The sequence below is a fragment of the Sporisorium graminicola genome, chromosome SGRAM_20 (assembly GCF_005498985.1).
Source record: "Sporisorium graminicola strain CBS 10092 chromosome SGRAM_20, whole genome shotgun sequence".
NCBI classification, from domain to species: Eukaryota; Fungi; Basidiomycota; class Ustilaginomycetes; order Ustilaginales; family Ustilaginaceae; genus Sporisorium; species Sporisorium graminicola.
This window is the reverse complement of record NC_043729.1, coordinates 149560-167336: the sequence shown is the minus strand read 5'-3', so window position 1 is coordinate 167336 and position 17777 is coordinate 149560. Positions and strand designations below refer to the sequence as shown.

The window sequence follows — 17777 nt, the reverse complement described above, 5'->3', positions numbered from 1 at the left end:
GGCCAAAGACACTGCTCCTTTCACAGAGCATGCATCGACTGCAGCTTTTCTTGAAAGGGAGAATATGAAAGCGATTATGGGATACTCGACGTCGAGTCAGAGCCAAACTTTTCGGCAAGGATCGGGCTTGATTGGAAATGCTGACGAGTGAAAAGCGTGGCCGTGAAGGATTTGTTCACAGTGGCGACGTCCAGTCTGAGCGTGTCGGCCGGACCGTCTCGATACCGTACTTTATCGCGATGTCCCAGGGGGGGTGGGGGGAGCGTTGCAGTGGGTATGCGAAGCGAGCAAAAGATTGATATCCTAGGCAAGCGGGCGAGAACTTGAACGAGTCGCGCGCTTTCGGTTGAGGCGTAGGACGAGTTGGCGGCAAAGCTGAAATCTACTTGCACGACCGAAGTGCCTTGGAGATGGGACTTTGCAAGTTGGAACGAGAGCAGGCTCCAAGGCGACGCTGAACTGAAGCTTGTGGTGGGACCGAGTGCTTGAATTGCTGCGTGCGAGCGGCGCCGAAGGGCCCGCAGCGTCGATTGTGGCAACAGATGCCTCTATAGCTTGACTGGTCCGAGCGAAACGGAGGAAATGGAAAAGATTAAGGTTGGCAAAGCGGCCCAACCTTGATTGGATGAAATGAGGTTGAACTTTCGTGGGCAAAGGAAACGATAATGGACACGAAGCCGTCGGATTGGAACGTGCGGAGCGAGTAGATCCTGGATGACGAAATTAGACGATTGTCGTGTTGCTGCAGGTCAGTTCGATTTGGAGCAACAGTGGGTGAAATGATGTCGCGAAAAGGTCGCAGCGTCAATGGTTCGTAAGAGTGTAACTCGACCTGCAGAGATGAGCTGGGAATCGTCGATTACAAGCAGATCTGACGAGCGAACCGAAAGTCTCAACCCACTTGCACTTGATGAAGGGCAATTTGTGAGCCGAACGGGTGTCCGTTTGGATTAGAGGAGTGAAGTCACACCACCAAGCGGAGGCGATCTTTGCGGCTGAACCAGAGACGATAATGCGTTGAGCGCAAAACCTGATGCGTGCGTGTGTGTGCGTGCGTGAGTCGTGATGATACAATGCTTGATGCTGAAAAGCGTCTGTCTTCGGACTTGCAAGGCGGCTGTCGATGAAGAAGGCCAAAAGAGGAGCGCGAGGTGACGCATACTGTCAGCGTGATCAGGCTCTTTGTTTGTTGAACGCGCGAGCAGAAGGGAGATGCCAACAATCGCCTCGACTGGCTGTTGGCGCGCTTGTTGCGCACGCAGTAATGCCTGACGGAGAGCATCAGTCAATTGCGTCGCTGATCAGAATAGCAGCGCGATCTTCTCGTCGGAGCGGCCGGAGTTGGCAGACGAACTTGTCATCACTTTGACCTTCCCGGCTAAAGGAAGAGACCACGCCAACTCGGCTTGGCCGATCAAGCAGCCGATCATAGGCGCAGTGGAGCAGTGGGATGAACTCTGTTCCATCAGCCTAGCAGCGTGCCAGTGAGGTGCAACGAAAATGCTGCATTCTACTTACGAGGATGTGAGAAACCAAGGATCAAACGCTGGTGAGCCGAATCGCAGCGTTCGCAAGACAAGGGGCGAGATGCTCGGAATTGGAAGCTTGACGATACAATAACAGCCGAGGTCCGAGTTGTCTATTGAATCCGAAGCTCCCGTGACAGGAATGAAGAGACGAGGTACGAATATGCTGGACCTTTACGCATGCGCCGAAAGACTGGAGAGGACGGAAGGGGACGAGGAAGAGCTTGATGCAAAGACTGTATGCGGACCATGGAGACTGCTAGGGCTGATGAGCAAAAAGCTTGTGTATACCATGGGATGTCGCCGGTGTTTGTCGAACTGTTTGCAGCGGCAGTTTAGTGAAGCGAAGGTCGATGCAAGACCAAATGAAGCTTCAAGACGTCGCAAAGTGGCGCGCGACCGCTTGCTGCGATCAAAGACCTAGAGACAGAGCAAAGCTGCTGCAGCTCGACAGACGATATCAAACGCCGAAAGGGGGTGGTGGTGGGAGAGATATGATGAAAGATCAGGTGTTGTCGCCAAATTGGTGGTACAAGAAAGCTGAGTGGAGCCTGACCAAGGGAGAGCATCGAGCAACGTCTCGCGGCTTGGTGGTGATGGTATCAACCGTCAGGTTCAACAAGATCTATGGGCAAGGAACGGAAAGGTCGGGTCGATGAGTGGAAGGAGAGGAAGGAGAAAGAAGAGGAAGGACCGGGGGACGAGCGCGCGAAACCCGTCAGACCAGCAAGAGAGGAGACATCAAGGCGACTGATCGTCCTGCATCCGAGAGAGAGAAAGAGAGAGAGGGGAAGAGCGAAAGGGGAAGAGCGAGAGGAAGAGCGAGTAGATGCAGTCTCGACCCTGACGAGAGCATGGACCCAGAAGAAAATAAGCAGGAGATCATGCGGGTCCAATCCGAGCGGAATTCGGCGTCACACGCGCCTAGATTGATTGATCCGCTGATATCGACGCAAAGTGGCGAGCAGCAGTAGTGGCGGCAGCAACAACAAGACCAGTCAGCCCGAAACACGATCGCTCGGAAGAGGTGAGACCGCTATAGACATTGAAGCTGTATGTTGCCGAACAATAGGAGGAACGGCCTCGGAGACAAATGCCCCTTCGTCCGCTTCGAGGAATCGGCGAAAGGACCGCGTTCAGTATTAATAAAATGCACGTTAAATTACGTTTTAGTCAAGTATGGACAGATGAAGACAGCACTGTCTGTGTTGAATTGTGCAACCAGAATCGGCGCTAGGTCGGAGGATGAATTGCGCTCAGCAATAAGAAGCATGGCAACGCGTCAGGCTACCAAGCGAGAGGAACGCGGACGGACCCAGCGACGGACGCTGATCGGCAAACAAGGAGGAATAGGCAGGAGGGAGCGGTTAAGCGGTCGTCGAAGTTCTTGTGTGCGTGTGTCTGTGCGTCACGTCTCGCTTGGCGAACTGCGCGAGGTGGTGGTCGATTCGATGTCAGAATGTATTGGTTCTCCAAGTTGATCCTGCCCTAGGCGCGCTGAAGGAGCAGTGTCAGAACTTGGTGCGGATCATTACTGGTGTCAATCACTTGCCGCATTTGGCTCACTTGGGTAGTTCATCTGTTACTGAGTGCCTTTTCGAGCTTGTCGAGCTTGGTCGTGGCCGTCGTCATCATCATCCAATGAGGGCGCCCGCTCCGCTCAGTTTAGCGGTAGCGCCGACGCCGATGAAAACAGGTCGGAAGAGATGCATGAACATCGCCAACTCGGCTCTGCTGATGACAGCCTGCCGGTGAGCATCCAACCCAGTGACCTACGAACCAAAAGGCGAGTTGCAGCCATAAGATGCACTTGCAGCAGACAAGCGCCTCCGTTGAATTCTACCTTGCAGATCCTGCCGGTAGCCGAAGGTGCGGGTGCGTCTTGTTTCTTGCCAAAATCAACACAAGATTTACATGTTAAAAAAAGGCAGCGTCGCATGTCCATGTCCGAGCGACGTTTCACGACCCTTTCTGCCCCTGGCTTTGCTGGTGGTTCGGCCACCTCGAAAGATGACTTGGAAGCGGATCCTCCCAATGAGGTAAAGAGGGCGATAATGGAATCATCGCGAAAGCCAGGCGATGTCCTTTTCTCTGTGACCGTAAGGGGGATTCGCAGGCGGAAACATCCTGTAGGTTCAGATATTGGAATTCCGGGCTGCATGAATTCTGGCCACGTCTGGTACGGTGGTGGAGAAATGTGTGCTGTCATTCGCCGTCGGCGAACAAAACTGCTGCACACTGGGACCGCACTGTCGTCCATGCGAAAACGACAAGGTCGGTCTGCACTCGACACGATCAAGGAGGCGTAAACTGCGGCATGGTCTCAGACTGGTCGTCACCCAACGTTTCTCTTTCGAGGATGACCCGACCGCAAAAATCGAAGTGGACCCTGTGCGACCGCTGGCGTGGCGGCACCATTGACTTCTCCAGATGGATTCCGACGCTGCTGCTGTCAGAAGAACAGCGGGTCGCGATGTTCTCTGCTCGCCTCCGGTGCCTGCTAGCTTTACGAAAACACGTTAAACGCTTGTGCCTGCCTCGTTCTGCTGTTCGATTAGAGGCAACACTCTTCTGCTCGGAAGGCGATGACATTGTTTGCGCCACTCGCCACAATCACGGTGCCACTTCGGCCATTTGCCATCAATCGGGTCATTGTGTTTCCCGCCAGGCTCACCGCCACTCGCCATCATTGCAACAAATTGGTCGAGGCCAGAGCTGTAAGGCCGTGGGTTTTTTCTCACGCTCTTAAAACCTTAAGCTAAATTTGACTTGGCATGCCAGGATCGGTTTACGCAGCGCTGCTTCTTCTTCTTCTCTCTCTCTCTTTTCTCCACACGTCAATGTGACTGTATAGGATCAGCACTCCGGATGGCCACGAAATGGAAAAGCTGCGCCACGTCCATGCCAGCTGCCGCAGCTTCGGCGATCAACCACCGATGATCTTCTGAGCGAGGCGTACGCTAAATTAGGGCGGCCCGGTGACCTACTAGTCGGGCTTGGTCGGGCGGCGTTACTTTGTGGGGCGCACGTTGTCAGACGAGTAGAACGCCGGTCATCGACTTATCTGGTTTTTGCGCAGACCCGCGGCTCACCTCGCTTTGGCTTGCCGGAAAGGCGGAAGAATCCCTTCGAGACCGACACAACCGCAGGCGGTCGAGGCAGCAATGCTTCTCTCGCTTGCCCACTCATTTCGAAATCCCGGAACGTTCTAGTCTCTGTCAAGCCCGCAAACAGCCCTCGCCTTTTCCGAGTCCCCACCTGGACAACGCGTCTAGCCGGGCCGACGCCGATGCCGAACGAGCCGTCTCCAGGTTTGAGAGAGCGCCATGGTTGCGATTTCTTCAGCTTCAGCCATTGTTTCTCCTAGAATCAAGTTGGATGAATCCAAAACATCATGTCTGTCCCCAACGAAGGCTGGCGCAGCAGGGCAGTTCGAAGTCTGGGTCTTGGTTCCTCGATGGCATTCCCGCGTCGAAACAAGCCGGCGCCACAGTTTTTGACTTCTGCCAACTCAGCTGCTCTTTTCCTTTCGGCCGCTGAAGACGGTCCTTCTGCACAACGCCAGCGCCCCTTCCGCGGAACTGCAAGAACCATGTTTCAAAGTTCAAAGCAAGGCAAAGCCACTTCAAGCTCGGTCTGGTCTCGGTCACAAATGGAGCCAACGAGTAAGCCATCAATGGAAGCGCTTGCACGTGCCCGAAACATTGGTCCGTCTCGGCGTCGCGGACCGATTCGGTGATTCGCTGTAATGCTCATCTCGCAAGTGATTCCGGTCCAATTCTCAAAAGTCTCGATCACAACCGACTCGAAGTGCCGGACAAACCGTTCTCCACGTTACATTGACAGAAAGCATAGGCGACAGTCTCGCCGTAAATGACGGCACGGCATATTAGCACGGTTGCTCATAGCTTGTTTGCGAACTTATCGAGGTAAGCTAGGAGACGGGTCGCCTCTCTCTCACCAGACACGTACGCGCCGGCTGCGGATCCTCGATGGTTGATTTCGGTGTGTTCGCCTGCAAATCCAAGACGGCCATTCCAAAGAGGTCTTGACAGCGCCTCAAAGTCCAACGGCGAAGTGCCACTTGCGATCGAAACAGGCGACGTGGTAGCACCACCGGTGAATGGCTGCTTTGCCCACCGCGAGTAGAAGACATGTTTGGGGAGCTGCTTTCCGATGGCCTCGTCGCCGCCGATTCGAGCGGTCAGATAGGCGTGTAGCGCGTTTCCGGCATCCAGACGCTCAAACCCTTCCAGCTGCTGGCCCGCCTCGGCACCGACCATGACGAGCAGCGAGTTGGACGCGCCTTTCCCGACCTCTGCTTGACCCTCGCCAGCCAGAGACGAAACGATGAGCGTCGTGGACGAGTATAGCTCCCACAGCCTCTTCTCTGTATCACCCTTCACAGACGAGGGTGCAGGCGCGGACAAGGGCAGGACGAGGAACGTGCCTGTCTTTGCATTCCACCACGGCTGGTCATAATGCAGCAGCACCTGGTTCAGATTGCCCACTGAAACGCGCTTGATGGTCTCTAGCCTTCGTTCGGGCAGCGCCGGCTCGAACAGCGCACCTGCCGTCTTCTTGAGGACGGCAATGGGGATGGTGATGAGCGCGGTGCGTGCGATGTACTCCTGGCCCTGCTTGGTGATGATCTTGACGTTGGACGACTGGTGTTCGTCTCGAACAGACTGCACTTCTTGGCTAGTGTGGATCGTGGTGCCGAGCGATGTGATTTCGTCCACGAGCTTGGTGATGATCGAGGTAAAACCGGCTTTGGGTGCTGCGTCCGTTCCGGCAAATGCCTGCTCAAAGCCGTGCCACTTGAGACTCGCCTTTTCAAGCTCGATACCGAGCGGGATGTGGAGCATCCTGGCCAGGTCACGGGCAGCCTTCTTCTCTCTTTCTGACTCGAGGCCGGCAAAGAGAGGCGATTGGTCGCCGTACAGGAAATCAGCGAGCGAAATGTTTGCATCCGGTGGAGTAGTCGACTGATCGTGCGCTACAGCCTTGGCTGCATCCTGCGCCTTTCCCAAGTTTCCCAGCAGCCTCTGCGATAGCGACTGCGGCAACACACCCTGTTCGCCAACCACCACCGTCTCGCGCGGACTGGGAATAGTTACCGGAATGTTGTACTTATCAGTCAGCCCCTTCAAAGGGCTTCCCTCCAAGTAACCATGCATCCACGAGCAGCCAAAGTCGCACCAGTAGTCGCTCGCACCAGGCGCCGCAACCGTACGCGACTTATCGTTGACATCCGTCTTGTCCGACCAGGTGTGCGTAAACGCTCGTCCGCCGATGCGCTCGCGTGCCTCGAGGACAGCCACCTTGTGTCCCGCTTGCGACAGCTTGAGAGCTGCCGAAAGGCCGGACCAGCCAGCACCGATGATGAGCACATCCAAGATGTTGTTCGCCGCGGCAGAGGTTGTGGTTGCTGCTGCTTTGGCCATCGTGTATTGTATGTATGCGGAGGTTGGCGATGATAGGATCTTTCTTCGAGTGAGGTGATGGGGAAAGAGAATTGGAGGTGGACGTGGGGGCAGAAAGGAACAAAGATCATGCGCGGTGGTGTAATCACCGGAAATCTCGCGCATGGATCACCCTTCCCCACTGCTTCGCCTCTCCGCACACAAACCACGCGCTGCCAAAAAGCGAAGTCCCCACCTTCTCGCAGATCTCTCTCTTTCTCTCGCTCGCTCGTTGTCGGCCCCAGTCAATCCGCGAACGATCTTTCATTACAATCACTTGCACAGCAATCCCTCACAACCCTCAATGCAAAGTCAATAATTTAAACAACATGCCTCCATGAGAATTACAGGAAACCTACGATATGAACCCAAGCGCACGCAGCTGGTCCATTGTCATGGGCTTGGAGAAATCCATCTGTCCCGATCCAGCCCCGCCGCCGCCTCCTGCTCCTCCCTGCTGCCCCTGTCCTTGCTGCTGTGGCTGCTGTGGCTGTTGCGGCTGTTGCGGCTGCTGAGCTTGAGCAGCACTCCCACCAAACGGATTCAGGCTGTTAAACATCTGCTGCGGTTGCGGCTGAGGGAAACCACCAAACATCTGCGGCAGCGCTTGACCAAACGCCGCCCCCTGTTGCGGTTGCTGTTGCCCATTCAGCGCTGCACTCTGCCCGCCTATGCCGAGCAGCTGTGCCAAAGCGGCCAAGTTCGGCTGCTGGGCCATACCACCACCGCCACCGAGCACATCTTGCTGCTGCTGCTGCTGCGGTTGCTGAGACTGCTGCTGCTGCTGTCCCACCTGCTGTTGATTTGCCAAGAGGTGTCCAAATTGTGCGAGGTTGAAGTTGCCCAGATTGGCTACGTTGCCCAAATTTGCCAAGTTGGACATATTCGCCAGGCCTGCTTGCGATTGCGCTTGCGGCTGGGAAGTCGGCTGAGCCGCATTGTTGACGCTGTGCATGGGCGGATTGAGAGCACCAAGGTTGATTCCCGCGCCAATGCCTGCTGTTGCACCCAAACCTGAAACAGGCACGTTGCCGGCCGCGCTCAGCGCAGCCAGGTTGAATGGCATCGAAGAGCCAAGTCCCATCCCCGTGGCAATTTGATGTTGCTGTTGCTGTTGTTGCGGCTGTTGTTGCGGCTGCTGCAGCGGCTGGGCTACAGCCGCTGCAGCCCCAGCAGGCTGACCCTGCTGCATACCCTCCTGCGAAGCAAGCGGCATACTCCCTGCAGCACTCACCCCACGCGCCCTCCCCTGGCCTTGCCCTTGCGGCGTCGGTGCCTTTTGTGCCGCAGTCTGCGGCTGAGCACCACTGTTCTGTGCACTCAGCATCTTCGTAAATGGAATTGTATCCTTCAACACCACTCCAATCAGCTTCGGTGGCACGGGGCCCTTCGCACTCCTCTCAGCACTGCTCGTCGGCTGCGTCGTCGCAAACAGTACCAGCCCAGCCCCCGCGTTGCTGCCATGCCTTATGAACGCACAGCTCTTCTTCACATCCAGACTACTCGCCAGATTCGCGTACATCTGGCGATTCTTCTCCGCCGTCGCTGGCGTTAGCACTGGTACCCCTCCTCCGTCCCCACCGGCTTCCTGCGTGGAGAACAGGATGTACGGTGCGTTCTGCGATTGGGCATAGACCTGCAGATTCCGAGGCGCGAGCTGCGTGATGGCAGTGATCTGCAGCTTGTCCGGCCAGGGCATCATGAGGCGGTCGAGCATGGGAGAGTTGGAGGTGGCAGAGACAAGGGTGGCCACGTCACGTTTTTGCTTGGTGACAGGATCTGCGATGACCGACCAAGTGAGTGCGCCTCGCCAGAAAGGTTTGGGGCGCGTGGGGCTGGGTGGTGGTTGCGCACCAGCCGCTGCAGGCGCTGCGCTACTTGCAGTCGACGGGACTGTAGGATCGGTCACAGGCGGCGCTGAGGCTTTGGGACCATTACTGACTGCCTGCACACCCTGCTGCACCAGTAGCGACGAAGGCTGCTGACCCCCCACCAGGCTCCCACTCCTGCCCGGTCTCGCCAAGGCAGTACCTCCGTTGCTCGGTCCACCCAAGTTGACGCCCATCTCCTTTGCCTCCTTGTCGATGTTGATCAAGCTCTGCAGGCTAACATTGAAGTTGGGCGCAGTTTCTGCGCCGCTGACGATCCTCTGCACGAGCATCTTGAGCGCGTGCTGCTGCGTCAAGAGCTGCGCTTTGAGCTGCTCGAGATAAGCATTGTTCATCCCTGGCGGTTTGTTCGGGATGGTCTCGCCTGCCGCCTCGCTCTTCGCGACAACAGAGTAGGCTGCGGCCCAGTTCTTTACCATGGTCTCTTGCTGAGAGCGCAGGAAGAGAACTTTTGTGCTGATGCTAGGGTCGAGTTTGATGTTGCGCGGCATTTCGCCGGGTGCAGCGGTGGATGAGGCAGAAGGGTTCGAGGCATTAGCGGTGGGATGGGGCGGTTGCGGCTGAGAGATGCTGCCAGACTTGGAGCGCTTAACCGGGGCGTTGACTGCATCGACCTCGTCCTCTCTGCCTCGCTTTGTTGATGCTGCCGATGCTGAAGATGCGCCAGCATTCGTTTTGGCACCTGAACCTGGGGTAAGACCGGACGAAACAATGTTGGCTTCATGAAAGATTTTTGCGCGCACGGCTTCGGGCAGCAAAGTGGCGAGGTCCTCGTTGGCGAGCTTGCTGGGCTCGGCTACGATCTTGTGCAGACCAATGATGGCGGTGAGAGCTTCTCTGGAGGATGTGACGGTGGCGTCAGATGGATCGGGCTTCACAGCACAGCTGGTGATGGATACTCCGAGTCGAGCAAGTTCGGTGCCGATGGTAGGTACGGTGGCACGGTCGTTGGATGCATCCACATTGAAAAAGGGCGGCGATGACAGGTCGAGCGATACATCGCTCGAGTCGAGGCAAACATGGAGCAAGTGTCTTGCCAGCACGGGTGCCTTTTTGGGTGCTAACGGATTGTATACACCGTTGTTGGATGGCTTAAGCAGCTCAAGAGCAGCGACGAACGCTTCGAGAACATGCGCGGTGGGCTTCGTAGCACTGCGTCCATCGATCAACGAATATATCGATGCTGAAAGGTCCGCATTATTTGCCAGATCTGATCGCTCTGGGCCCAGCCATGAGTCTGGAGATTGAAGGCTGGATGCAATGAGTTTTGAGCCAGGTTGAAGCTTGGTGCGACTCAAAGTCCACGATGGACGCAAGAGCGACTTGTCTAGGGTGGAACGATAGACAACACAGCCAATGGTGAGGCGCGACCCCGAGTATGCGGTGTTGAGCTTTCTGGAGATAGATTCGATGAGCGGTACGACAACGCTGCGCCACCTGCGACGCACGGTAGGATGGTCGAGCAGGACGAGGGCAAGCTGAGTTTCTGGAAGCGCCTGTAGCGACGATAGCGCGATGGAGGTGGCCCGAGGTGTGGAGTTGGACAGCGCGGCAAGAGGCGATGGGGTGGTCATGCCAATTGCCGCTGCCGAGCTGCCTGCTGGCGTCGGCGTTGTCATTGCGGCCGCAATTTGAGGTTGCTGGGTGATGGAAATGCCGTTGCGTGGTGGTCAGCGCTCTAGCCGAGCATGATGGAGAATATTTGTCGATCGCAGCGGTGAGGCCTGCTTCAAGCCAGCCGTGGGCAGGTTCGCGATCCAGAATGGATGATACAGTGTATGGGAGTGGGTGGTAAAGCGGAAGAGCCTCAGCTTGATCTGTGCGTGTCGTTGGTCGGCTACCTTTCCGCAGCTCTTCTTTCGATTGTTGAGCGAATTTAAATAATGATTATGAGTGACTGTGTAGTGCAATTTATTATTTTGCTTCTTCGGACACACCGATGGCAAGCTTCGGTCGTGCCGACGATCATTCCTATTGCAACACCACTCTTTCTTCTCACGCCACGGAGCCCAGTTCTGGTTGTATAGCAAAGCCTGTCGACGATCTCCCGGAGGATTCTCTATGCGAGTGTAATCCGCATACAGTTCTCACGCCCTTTCCTCCTCCGTCAGCGTCCTCATTACTTTGCACGGCGATCCCGCTGCGACACTCCAATCTGGAATGTCCTTTGTAACCACACTTCCAGCTCCGATTGTGCAACCGCGTCCGATAGTGACGCCTGCCATGATGATCGTGCCACCTCCCACCCAAGTATCCTTGCCAATGCTCACGGGCAGACTCCTCTCCAGACCCTGCTTCCTTTCCTTGACCGAGACCGAGTGAGTTCCGCAGTAGATGCTGACGTTGGGACCGAACAGGACTCCATCACCCAACCTGACCTCGGAGCAGTCGAGGATGGTGGTGTTGTAGTTGGCGTAGAACGCGCCTTCTGGCTTGATGTTGGTACCGTAGTCCACCCACAGCGGCGGCTCAATCTCCATCTTGGCTACTCGGTCAACAGGCACCTCAAGCAGATCGGCCAGCAGACGTTTGCGGTCCTCGGACATGATGGTTTGGCCTTCCGTCATTGCAGCTGCTTTATCGTCCAGCGTCGACGTGGGCTGCGTCTGGTTGTATTCGGTTTGCAGTCGACGTGCCTTGACGCGCGCTCTGATGAGGTGCTCCGTGTTGGCCAGGTAAGGAAGGCCGACGAGCATCTTTTGCTCCTCGCTCATCGTCTTGACCTTCTCGCCGTACTTCCGATCGATGTCGTCGAACAATTTTGATGTGCCCGACATTTTGTAGAAAAGTGGACAGTTCACTGTTGCTGGTTTCGAGTCAAGGAGGCGTACGTGGGGGAACAAATGGCGTCGGTGATGCTGACGGTCGTCAAGGTGTCGCTTTACGGAGGTGAAGTGGAAAGCTGGCCACGACTGTTCGGATTGCAATTATAGCAGTGGTATGCTAGTGGTATGCTCGCATTGACAATGATGCCAAGACTTTATCCTCGTCCAAATGCTGAGTTCTGCTCGGTTCTCTCCGCAATGACCATCCTCCGCGGGCGCAGGACTCGCCGTGGGGGGTGTACAAGCAGCGCTCAATTTTAACCGAATTGCCCGGAACCGTTCTCTACTTTGGCTCCACGTCAGTGACCGAATCGAGACCGAAGCTGGGCACCTTTGATCGCAAAGGATTGCCGAGCGTGCGAAGACTGGTCGCTCGAAAGAGCTGCAAAGAACACGCGATCTGCTTTCTGCTATCTCAGGGCGTCATTGTGGGCGCGGCGCTTTAAGGTTGGTGACCTTCAGCCGAGGCCGAGGCTCCGTGCGAGGTGTTGGTCTGTTCAGCAGACGGGTCGAAAAGCTGTATTATATAAGCATTACTTCACAAATAATGCGCCATTGCAGACGAGTCAGACCAAAAATGGTATCACTCGCACTTTCCAATTCTTCGCAGCCAGACCTCTCACACCACCAATCAGCTCGTTACCACCCTCACCCATCATCATCATCATCGTTTGCCCGCACAAGCATGTCATCCCAGGCCAATCTCTCGGCGGGCGATCGCTTCACGCTCATCACGCGCGATCTTGATGAAGTGCTCGGCGCCGACATCATCAAGGCCATCCTCGAAAAAAATGAACGACCTCCCTCAGCCTACTGGGGTACCGCACCCACGGGAAGACCTCACGTCGGCTACTTGGTCCCCTTGACCAAGATCGCCGACTTCCTGCGCGCCGGTGTTGAAGTCAAAGTGCTCCTCGCCGACATCCATGCGTTCTTGGACAACCTCAAAGCGCCGATCGAGCTCGTGCGTCACCGTGTCAACTACTACCGACACGTGCTCACTGCCGTCTTCAAGGCCATCGGCGTCCCCACCGACCGTCTGGTCTTCGTTGTGGGAAGCAGCTACCAGCTCACTGAAGCTTACAACATGGACAACTACCGCCTGTGTGCTTCGGTCACCGAGCACGATGCCAAGAAAGCGGGTGCGGAGGTCGTCAAGCAGGTCTCGTCGCCTTTGCTCTCGGGCTTGCTCTACCCGGGTCTGCAAGCGTTGGACGAACAGTACCTCGGCGTCGATATGCAGTTTGGCGGCGTCGACCAGCGCAAGATCTTCACCTTTGCTGAGCAGTACTTGCCCAAGTTGGGTTACAAGAAGCGTGCGCACCTGATGAACGCCATGGTGCCCGGTTTGAAGGGCAGCAAGATGAGCAGCTCCGACAACTCGTCCAAGATCGATTTCCTCGACACGCCCAAGGAGGTGTCCAAGAAGATCGCCGATGCTGTCTGCGCTCCGGGCGAGGTCGAGGGCAACGGTGTGCTCGGCTTTGTCCGCGCCGTGCTGTTCCCCATTGCGCGCTTGAGGGTGGAATCTGAGGCAATGGGTACACCCGTCTCCGAGGCTCAAGGTGCGTCCAAGAGCTTCGTCGCCTCCGAGGCACCCAAGGGTAGCATGTTTAGCATCGTCCGTCAAGAACAGCACGGTGGGTCTCTGCACTACTCCGACTACGCCTCGTTGGAGAAGGACTACGTCAGTGGCGCCATTCACCCTGCCGACTTGAAGAAGGCCGTAGCAAGCGCGATCACCACCCTGCTCGAACCCGTGCAGAGGCTGTTCGAGAGCGATGCCGAGTTCAAGAAGGCCAAGGAAGATGCCTACCCGGAAGATACGCCCGTGGTCAAGAAGAAGAAGGAGAAGAAAATGAACCCGCAATTTGCGCATCTGTTCACCAAGGAGGAGGGAGGAACGGCGGAGAGCGAGGAAGAGGCGCTGGCGAATCAGAAGGCTGAGAAGGAGAAAAAGGCCGAGGCCAGGGCTGCTAAACAGAAAGCTGAGGAGGAGAAAAAGGCAGCGGCCAAGGCAGCAGAAAAGCAGCAATTGCCAGCGGACAAGGAGGAGGCGACAGCAAAACCCACGGATCAGGAGAATGAGACGTTTGTCGAGGCGACCAGAGCTGGGATTGAGAACGTACACCTCGAGAAGCAGTAGATTTCGGAGATGCTTCCGGCACTTCACACTCAAGAACAATGACCACTCCTGGTGTGATTTGTTCTTACGACTGTCCGATTGTCTGTTTGTGCATGTGTGTAGACAGGGTTGTGGACAGGCGATGAGAGACAGGATGTTTCCGCCGCAGAAGCCCAGACAAATCAAGCCTCCGCCTCTCCGCCCACCGTTGCCGCCTGCAAGCGATCCAATGTCTCTCTTGCGCATCTCAGCGTGTCCTCCGGCAGATTGGCGAGCTTGGCCACCTGCAAGCCGTAGCTGTTCCGATTCACGCCTTGCCTCAGCGCATGGCTGAACACTAGTCCGTCCTCGCCCTCTCGGTCATCGAGCACGTCTGTGGACCAGAAGGCCACGCCTGCCGCGCCACAATCGTCCTGGCGCTGGACCAGGTCGCAGATCTCGTGAAAGTGGGTGGCGAAGAGCGTCCTGCAACCTCTCTCTCGGAGACTCTTGAGCGTGGCAAAGGCGACGGCGATGCCGGTGAGGTTGCTGGTGCCGCGGCCAATTTCGTCGGCGATGACGAGCGAGCGAGGGGTGGCACGATGGAGTATTTCGCCGACCTCGGACATTTCGACCATGAATGTCGAGCGGTCTCGGAAGACGTCGTCGTTGGCGCCAATGCGTGTGAACACTCTGTCCACCAACCCGATGCGCGAGGGTGGGGAGCACGGGACGAAGCAGCCTGCCTGCGCCAGGATCGTCAGCAGCGCAATCGAGCGCAGAAACGTCGACTTGCCACCCATGTTTGGTCCCGTGATCACATGCACCTTCCCACGCTCCTCCGACAGCGACAGAGAGTTCGGGGTGAACAGCCGCCCGCGCTCCAGCAAACCCATCTCAACCGACAAATGCCGTGCCGCGCACACGTCGATCTCCGTCGACTCGTCCACCACGGGCCGCGTCAGGCCGTACTCCTCTGCAGCCTGCGCAAACGACAAGACTACATCGATCTGGTCCAACACCTTGGCATTGGTGCGCAGCTGCGACGCGCACGCCAATACTCCCTGTCGCAGCGCCTCGAGCTCAACCGCCTCCAATGCCTGGATCTCTTTCCCCAGCCGGTCCAACCGCGATCCCAGCGCCGACCACAAAGGCGAATAGTACGTGTGCGTCGATCGATTCTTCCCCGCGATATGCACGGTCAGGTCTTCTGCCGAAGCCGGTGGGGTGGGGGGAAGAGGTTTTCCGCGAGAATGAACGACGTAACCTTGTCCTAGGACGTAGCGCAGGCTCACGGAGTCCGAAGCGTAAGCATGTTGGAAGCGCTGCTCGAGCTGGCGCGCTGATTTGCGGAGGGAAAGGTGCGAGCGCGTGAGGGAAGTAAGTGTTTTCGAGGAGGCTGGGCGGATGAGGTGTTCGAAGTCGTCACCCCAGAGACCGGCGTCGTCGTCGCTGATGTCGTCGGCGCGGCCAGTCACGCTGCATTTGCTGGAAGCACCTGCTTTTGTGCCGTTGACGCTGCTGAGGCTGCGTATCTTGGCACGCGACGTCTCGCTCACACCCGACGATGCAGCGATGTCCTGCACTTCGTTTGCCAGCGTCTCCTGCCTCTCCAGTCTGAGCGCAATCACCCGCTCATCGATCGCCGACCCAAGTCTCCCAGCCAGCTCCGTCAAGTCGAAGAACTTTCCCTTCAGAGCCTCCAACGTCGATTTTTCCTTGTCACTCCCCATCAAAAAGGCTAGTTCTCTCTGCATCAAGCCCTTCACCTTCTCCATCGCCCCAATTGCATCCCTCACTTCGAGCAGATCCTGTTCATCGTTCCTCCTTGTCACAAGCTTCTGCAACACCCTCGTCACATCTCCCGCCCCCGTCCTCAACGTCAACCTCAAGTCCTCCCTCAACTCGCGCCGTTGCTGGAACAGCTCCACCAGATCAAACCTAGCATTGATCGTGGCGATCGACGTAGACGGGTTGCACAGCCATTGCTGAAGCAAGCGAGTTCCGCCTTTAGTGACAGTTCGGCGGAGGACCGAAAAAAGCGAGCCGCGGGTGGAACCTTCGCGGCCCGTCTCGCGGATCTCGAGCGCAGAGAGCGTGTGTGCGTCGATCTGCATTACGGACTCGAGGCGCTGGTGGAGCGGGCGCGAGAGCGTGAGCGACGTGAGGGTGGATGAGGTGTCAGAGTCGAGCAGGCGTGTACGGAGGTACGAGAGGAGGGTGTGGACCGTGGCTGTCTCGACAGGGTCGAGGGTAGGTGTCGGTGTGGCAGGTATGGTAGTGCCTTCGTGTGTGGTGGTTTGAGCAGCAGCTTCGATCGAGGGTGGCGTTGGCTCGGAGGAAGCGGGAGGCGGCGGGTGGAAGTGCGAGATGTACACGCTCGAGTCCGCCACCAGCTCTCTGACGTCAATTTTGATCTGTCCTCCCTTCGTCTCGTTGGTACTAGATGTCGCCACACAACCCTCATCCACCTGATCAGCTTCAATCGTCCCCGCATCAATAACGACCTCCTTAGGCCCAATCCTCGCAATCTCGTCCCTCAGGGTCTGGAAATCCTCGCACACCGCCGTGCTAAAATCCGCTGTGCCCACGTCCAGCCATGCTAGACCATACCTTACTCCCTTCTCCGCCTCCCCAGCGAGGGCACTAACGCCAACAATGAAGTTGTTCACAAACGGATCCAGGAACTTCTCGTCGATCAGCGTGCCGGGACTTACCACACGGTTGACTCTGCGTACAATGTCTGTTGCGTTACCCACTTTTCCACCAGCAGCCGCTTCGCCCTTGAACTCTTCCGAGATCGCCACCAGCAGACCCTTGTCGAGTACGAGAATTTTGAGGTACTTTTCCAGCTGGAAAACAGGGAATCCAGCCATGGGTACGTCTTGACCGCCCCATCTGCGGTTAGCTAGTTTGATCCCCAAGATCGAGGCGAGTTGAGGGGCTTGTGCAAAGTACGATTCGTAGAAGCCGCCGACGCGGGTGAGGAGAATGGTGGACGGAAAGCGCGCCATGTCGTCAAGAACGGACTGCGCGAGAGGGGGCCACCGGATCGCTTCTTCCTCTGGAGCGGGAGAGGAGGAGGGCGAAGCGGGTGTAGGAGATTTTGCACGGGCTTTGGTGCTGCGCTTGCGTGCTGCTGTTGGAGGTACGAGAGCGGACAGAGCGGGCAGAGGTTGACCGTCCTCGCCGAGTATGGTTGAAGGAAGCGATACATATGAGACTGTTGTGCGACGTCTGCTCCTTGTTGGTGTGTCTGAAACGGTGGAGCTTGTTTCGTCGCCGTTATCTTTGGATGTTTTGGCAGCCTTTCTTGTCGTGTGAGTTGTGAAAACTCTTGTTTGCATCGTGAGGCTCGCCGTCGGGGGTGACGAGGAGAAGGAGGAGGAGCAGCTCGACACGCCGCCGGATCGAACGGTGAACAAGGCATAGCTCGAAGAGGGCCTTCGACTATGATACTCCGACTGGCAGCCGATATATGTTCTGTCGAGCGAAGACCTGCTTCGCCCCCGCAGCAGAGTAGCGGACCTGCTCACCACGCCGCTTGCCCCTCCAGCCAAGCGGAACCTCATTTGTATCACCGTGTCGTCTCCGCTGTCGTACACGCTGGTAATGGCATCCTAGGAGCTGCTTGTGAAATCACCAGAGCTTGAGCGCAATCATCGCTGAAGTTGATGCCGTGGGCGCTTAGCCGTTGTGCAGATTGCCGAAGATGGTAGTGCGGAAAGAGGCGGATCGAGAAGAATCGTCGGTGTCAGAAGAAACGACTTTCTGGACCCTTGATCCGTGCTGTCCACAAAGGCTTATTATTAATATAATATTATAATATTTAAAACAAAGTTGCTCATCGTCACTGTCACGGTCAACAACCACCTCAACCGGCACCACACATATCACACACAATCAGCTCTCGATCCTTCCACACGAGTCTATTGTACGTCGCTCTACCAATTTTGCACAATAATGGG

General features: G+C 56.6%; 5 protein-coding genes across 5 annotated transcripts; 1 reads left to right on the top strand and 4 right to left on the bottom strand.

Moving 5' to 3' along the window:
- Window positions 1-5428: 5428 nt before the first annotated feature.
- Window positions 5429-6973, bottom strand: EX895_003244 (uncharacterized protein; the record flags this gene model as incomplete). Its single annotated transcript, XM_029883842.1, has 1 exon — window positions 5429-6973. One exon carries the CDS (start codon window positions 6971-6973, stop codon window positions 5429-5431), a length of 1545 nt encoding a protein of 514 aa, XP_029739648.1.
- Window positions 6974-7346: 373 nt separating this feature from the next.
- Window positions 7347-10499, bottom strand: EX895_003243 (uncharacterized protein; the record flags this gene model as incomplete). The annotated part of the gene is made up of 1 exon (XM_029883841.1): window positions 7347-10499. The coding sequence occupies one exon, from the start codon at window positions 10497-10499 to the stop codon at window positions 7347-7349; it is 3153 nt and encodes a 1050-aa protein (XP_029739647.1).
- A 468-nt stretch (window positions 10500-10967) lies between these two features.
- On the bottom strand, window positions 10968-11657 carry EX895_003242 (uncharacterized protein; the record flags this gene model as incomplete). The annotated part of the gene is made up of 1 exon (XM_029883840.1): window positions 10968-11657. The coding sequence occupies one exon, from the start codon at window positions 11655-11657 to the stop codon at window positions 10968-10970; it is 690 nt and encodes a 229-aa protein (XP_029739646.1).
- A 733-nt stretch (window positions 11658-12390) lies between these two features.
- On the top strand, window positions 12391-13851 carry EX895_003241 (uncharacterized protein; the record flags this gene model as incomplete). Its single annotated transcript, XM_029883839.1, has 1 exon — window positions 12391-13851. One exon carries the CDS (start codon window positions 12391-12393, stop codon window positions 13849-13851), a length of 1461 nt encoding a protein of 486 aa, XP_029739645.1.
- Window positions 13852-14012: 161 nt separating this feature from the next.
- EX895_003240 (uncharacterized protein) lies at window positions 14013-16823 on the bottom strand (the record flags this gene model as incomplete). The annotated part of the gene is made up of 1 exon (XM_029883838.1): window positions 14013-16823. One exon carries the CDS (start codon window positions 16821-16823, stop codon window positions 14013-14015), a length of 2811 nt encoding a protein of 936 aa, XP_029739644.1.
- Between the last annotated feature and the right edge of the window lie 954 nt (window positions 16824-17777).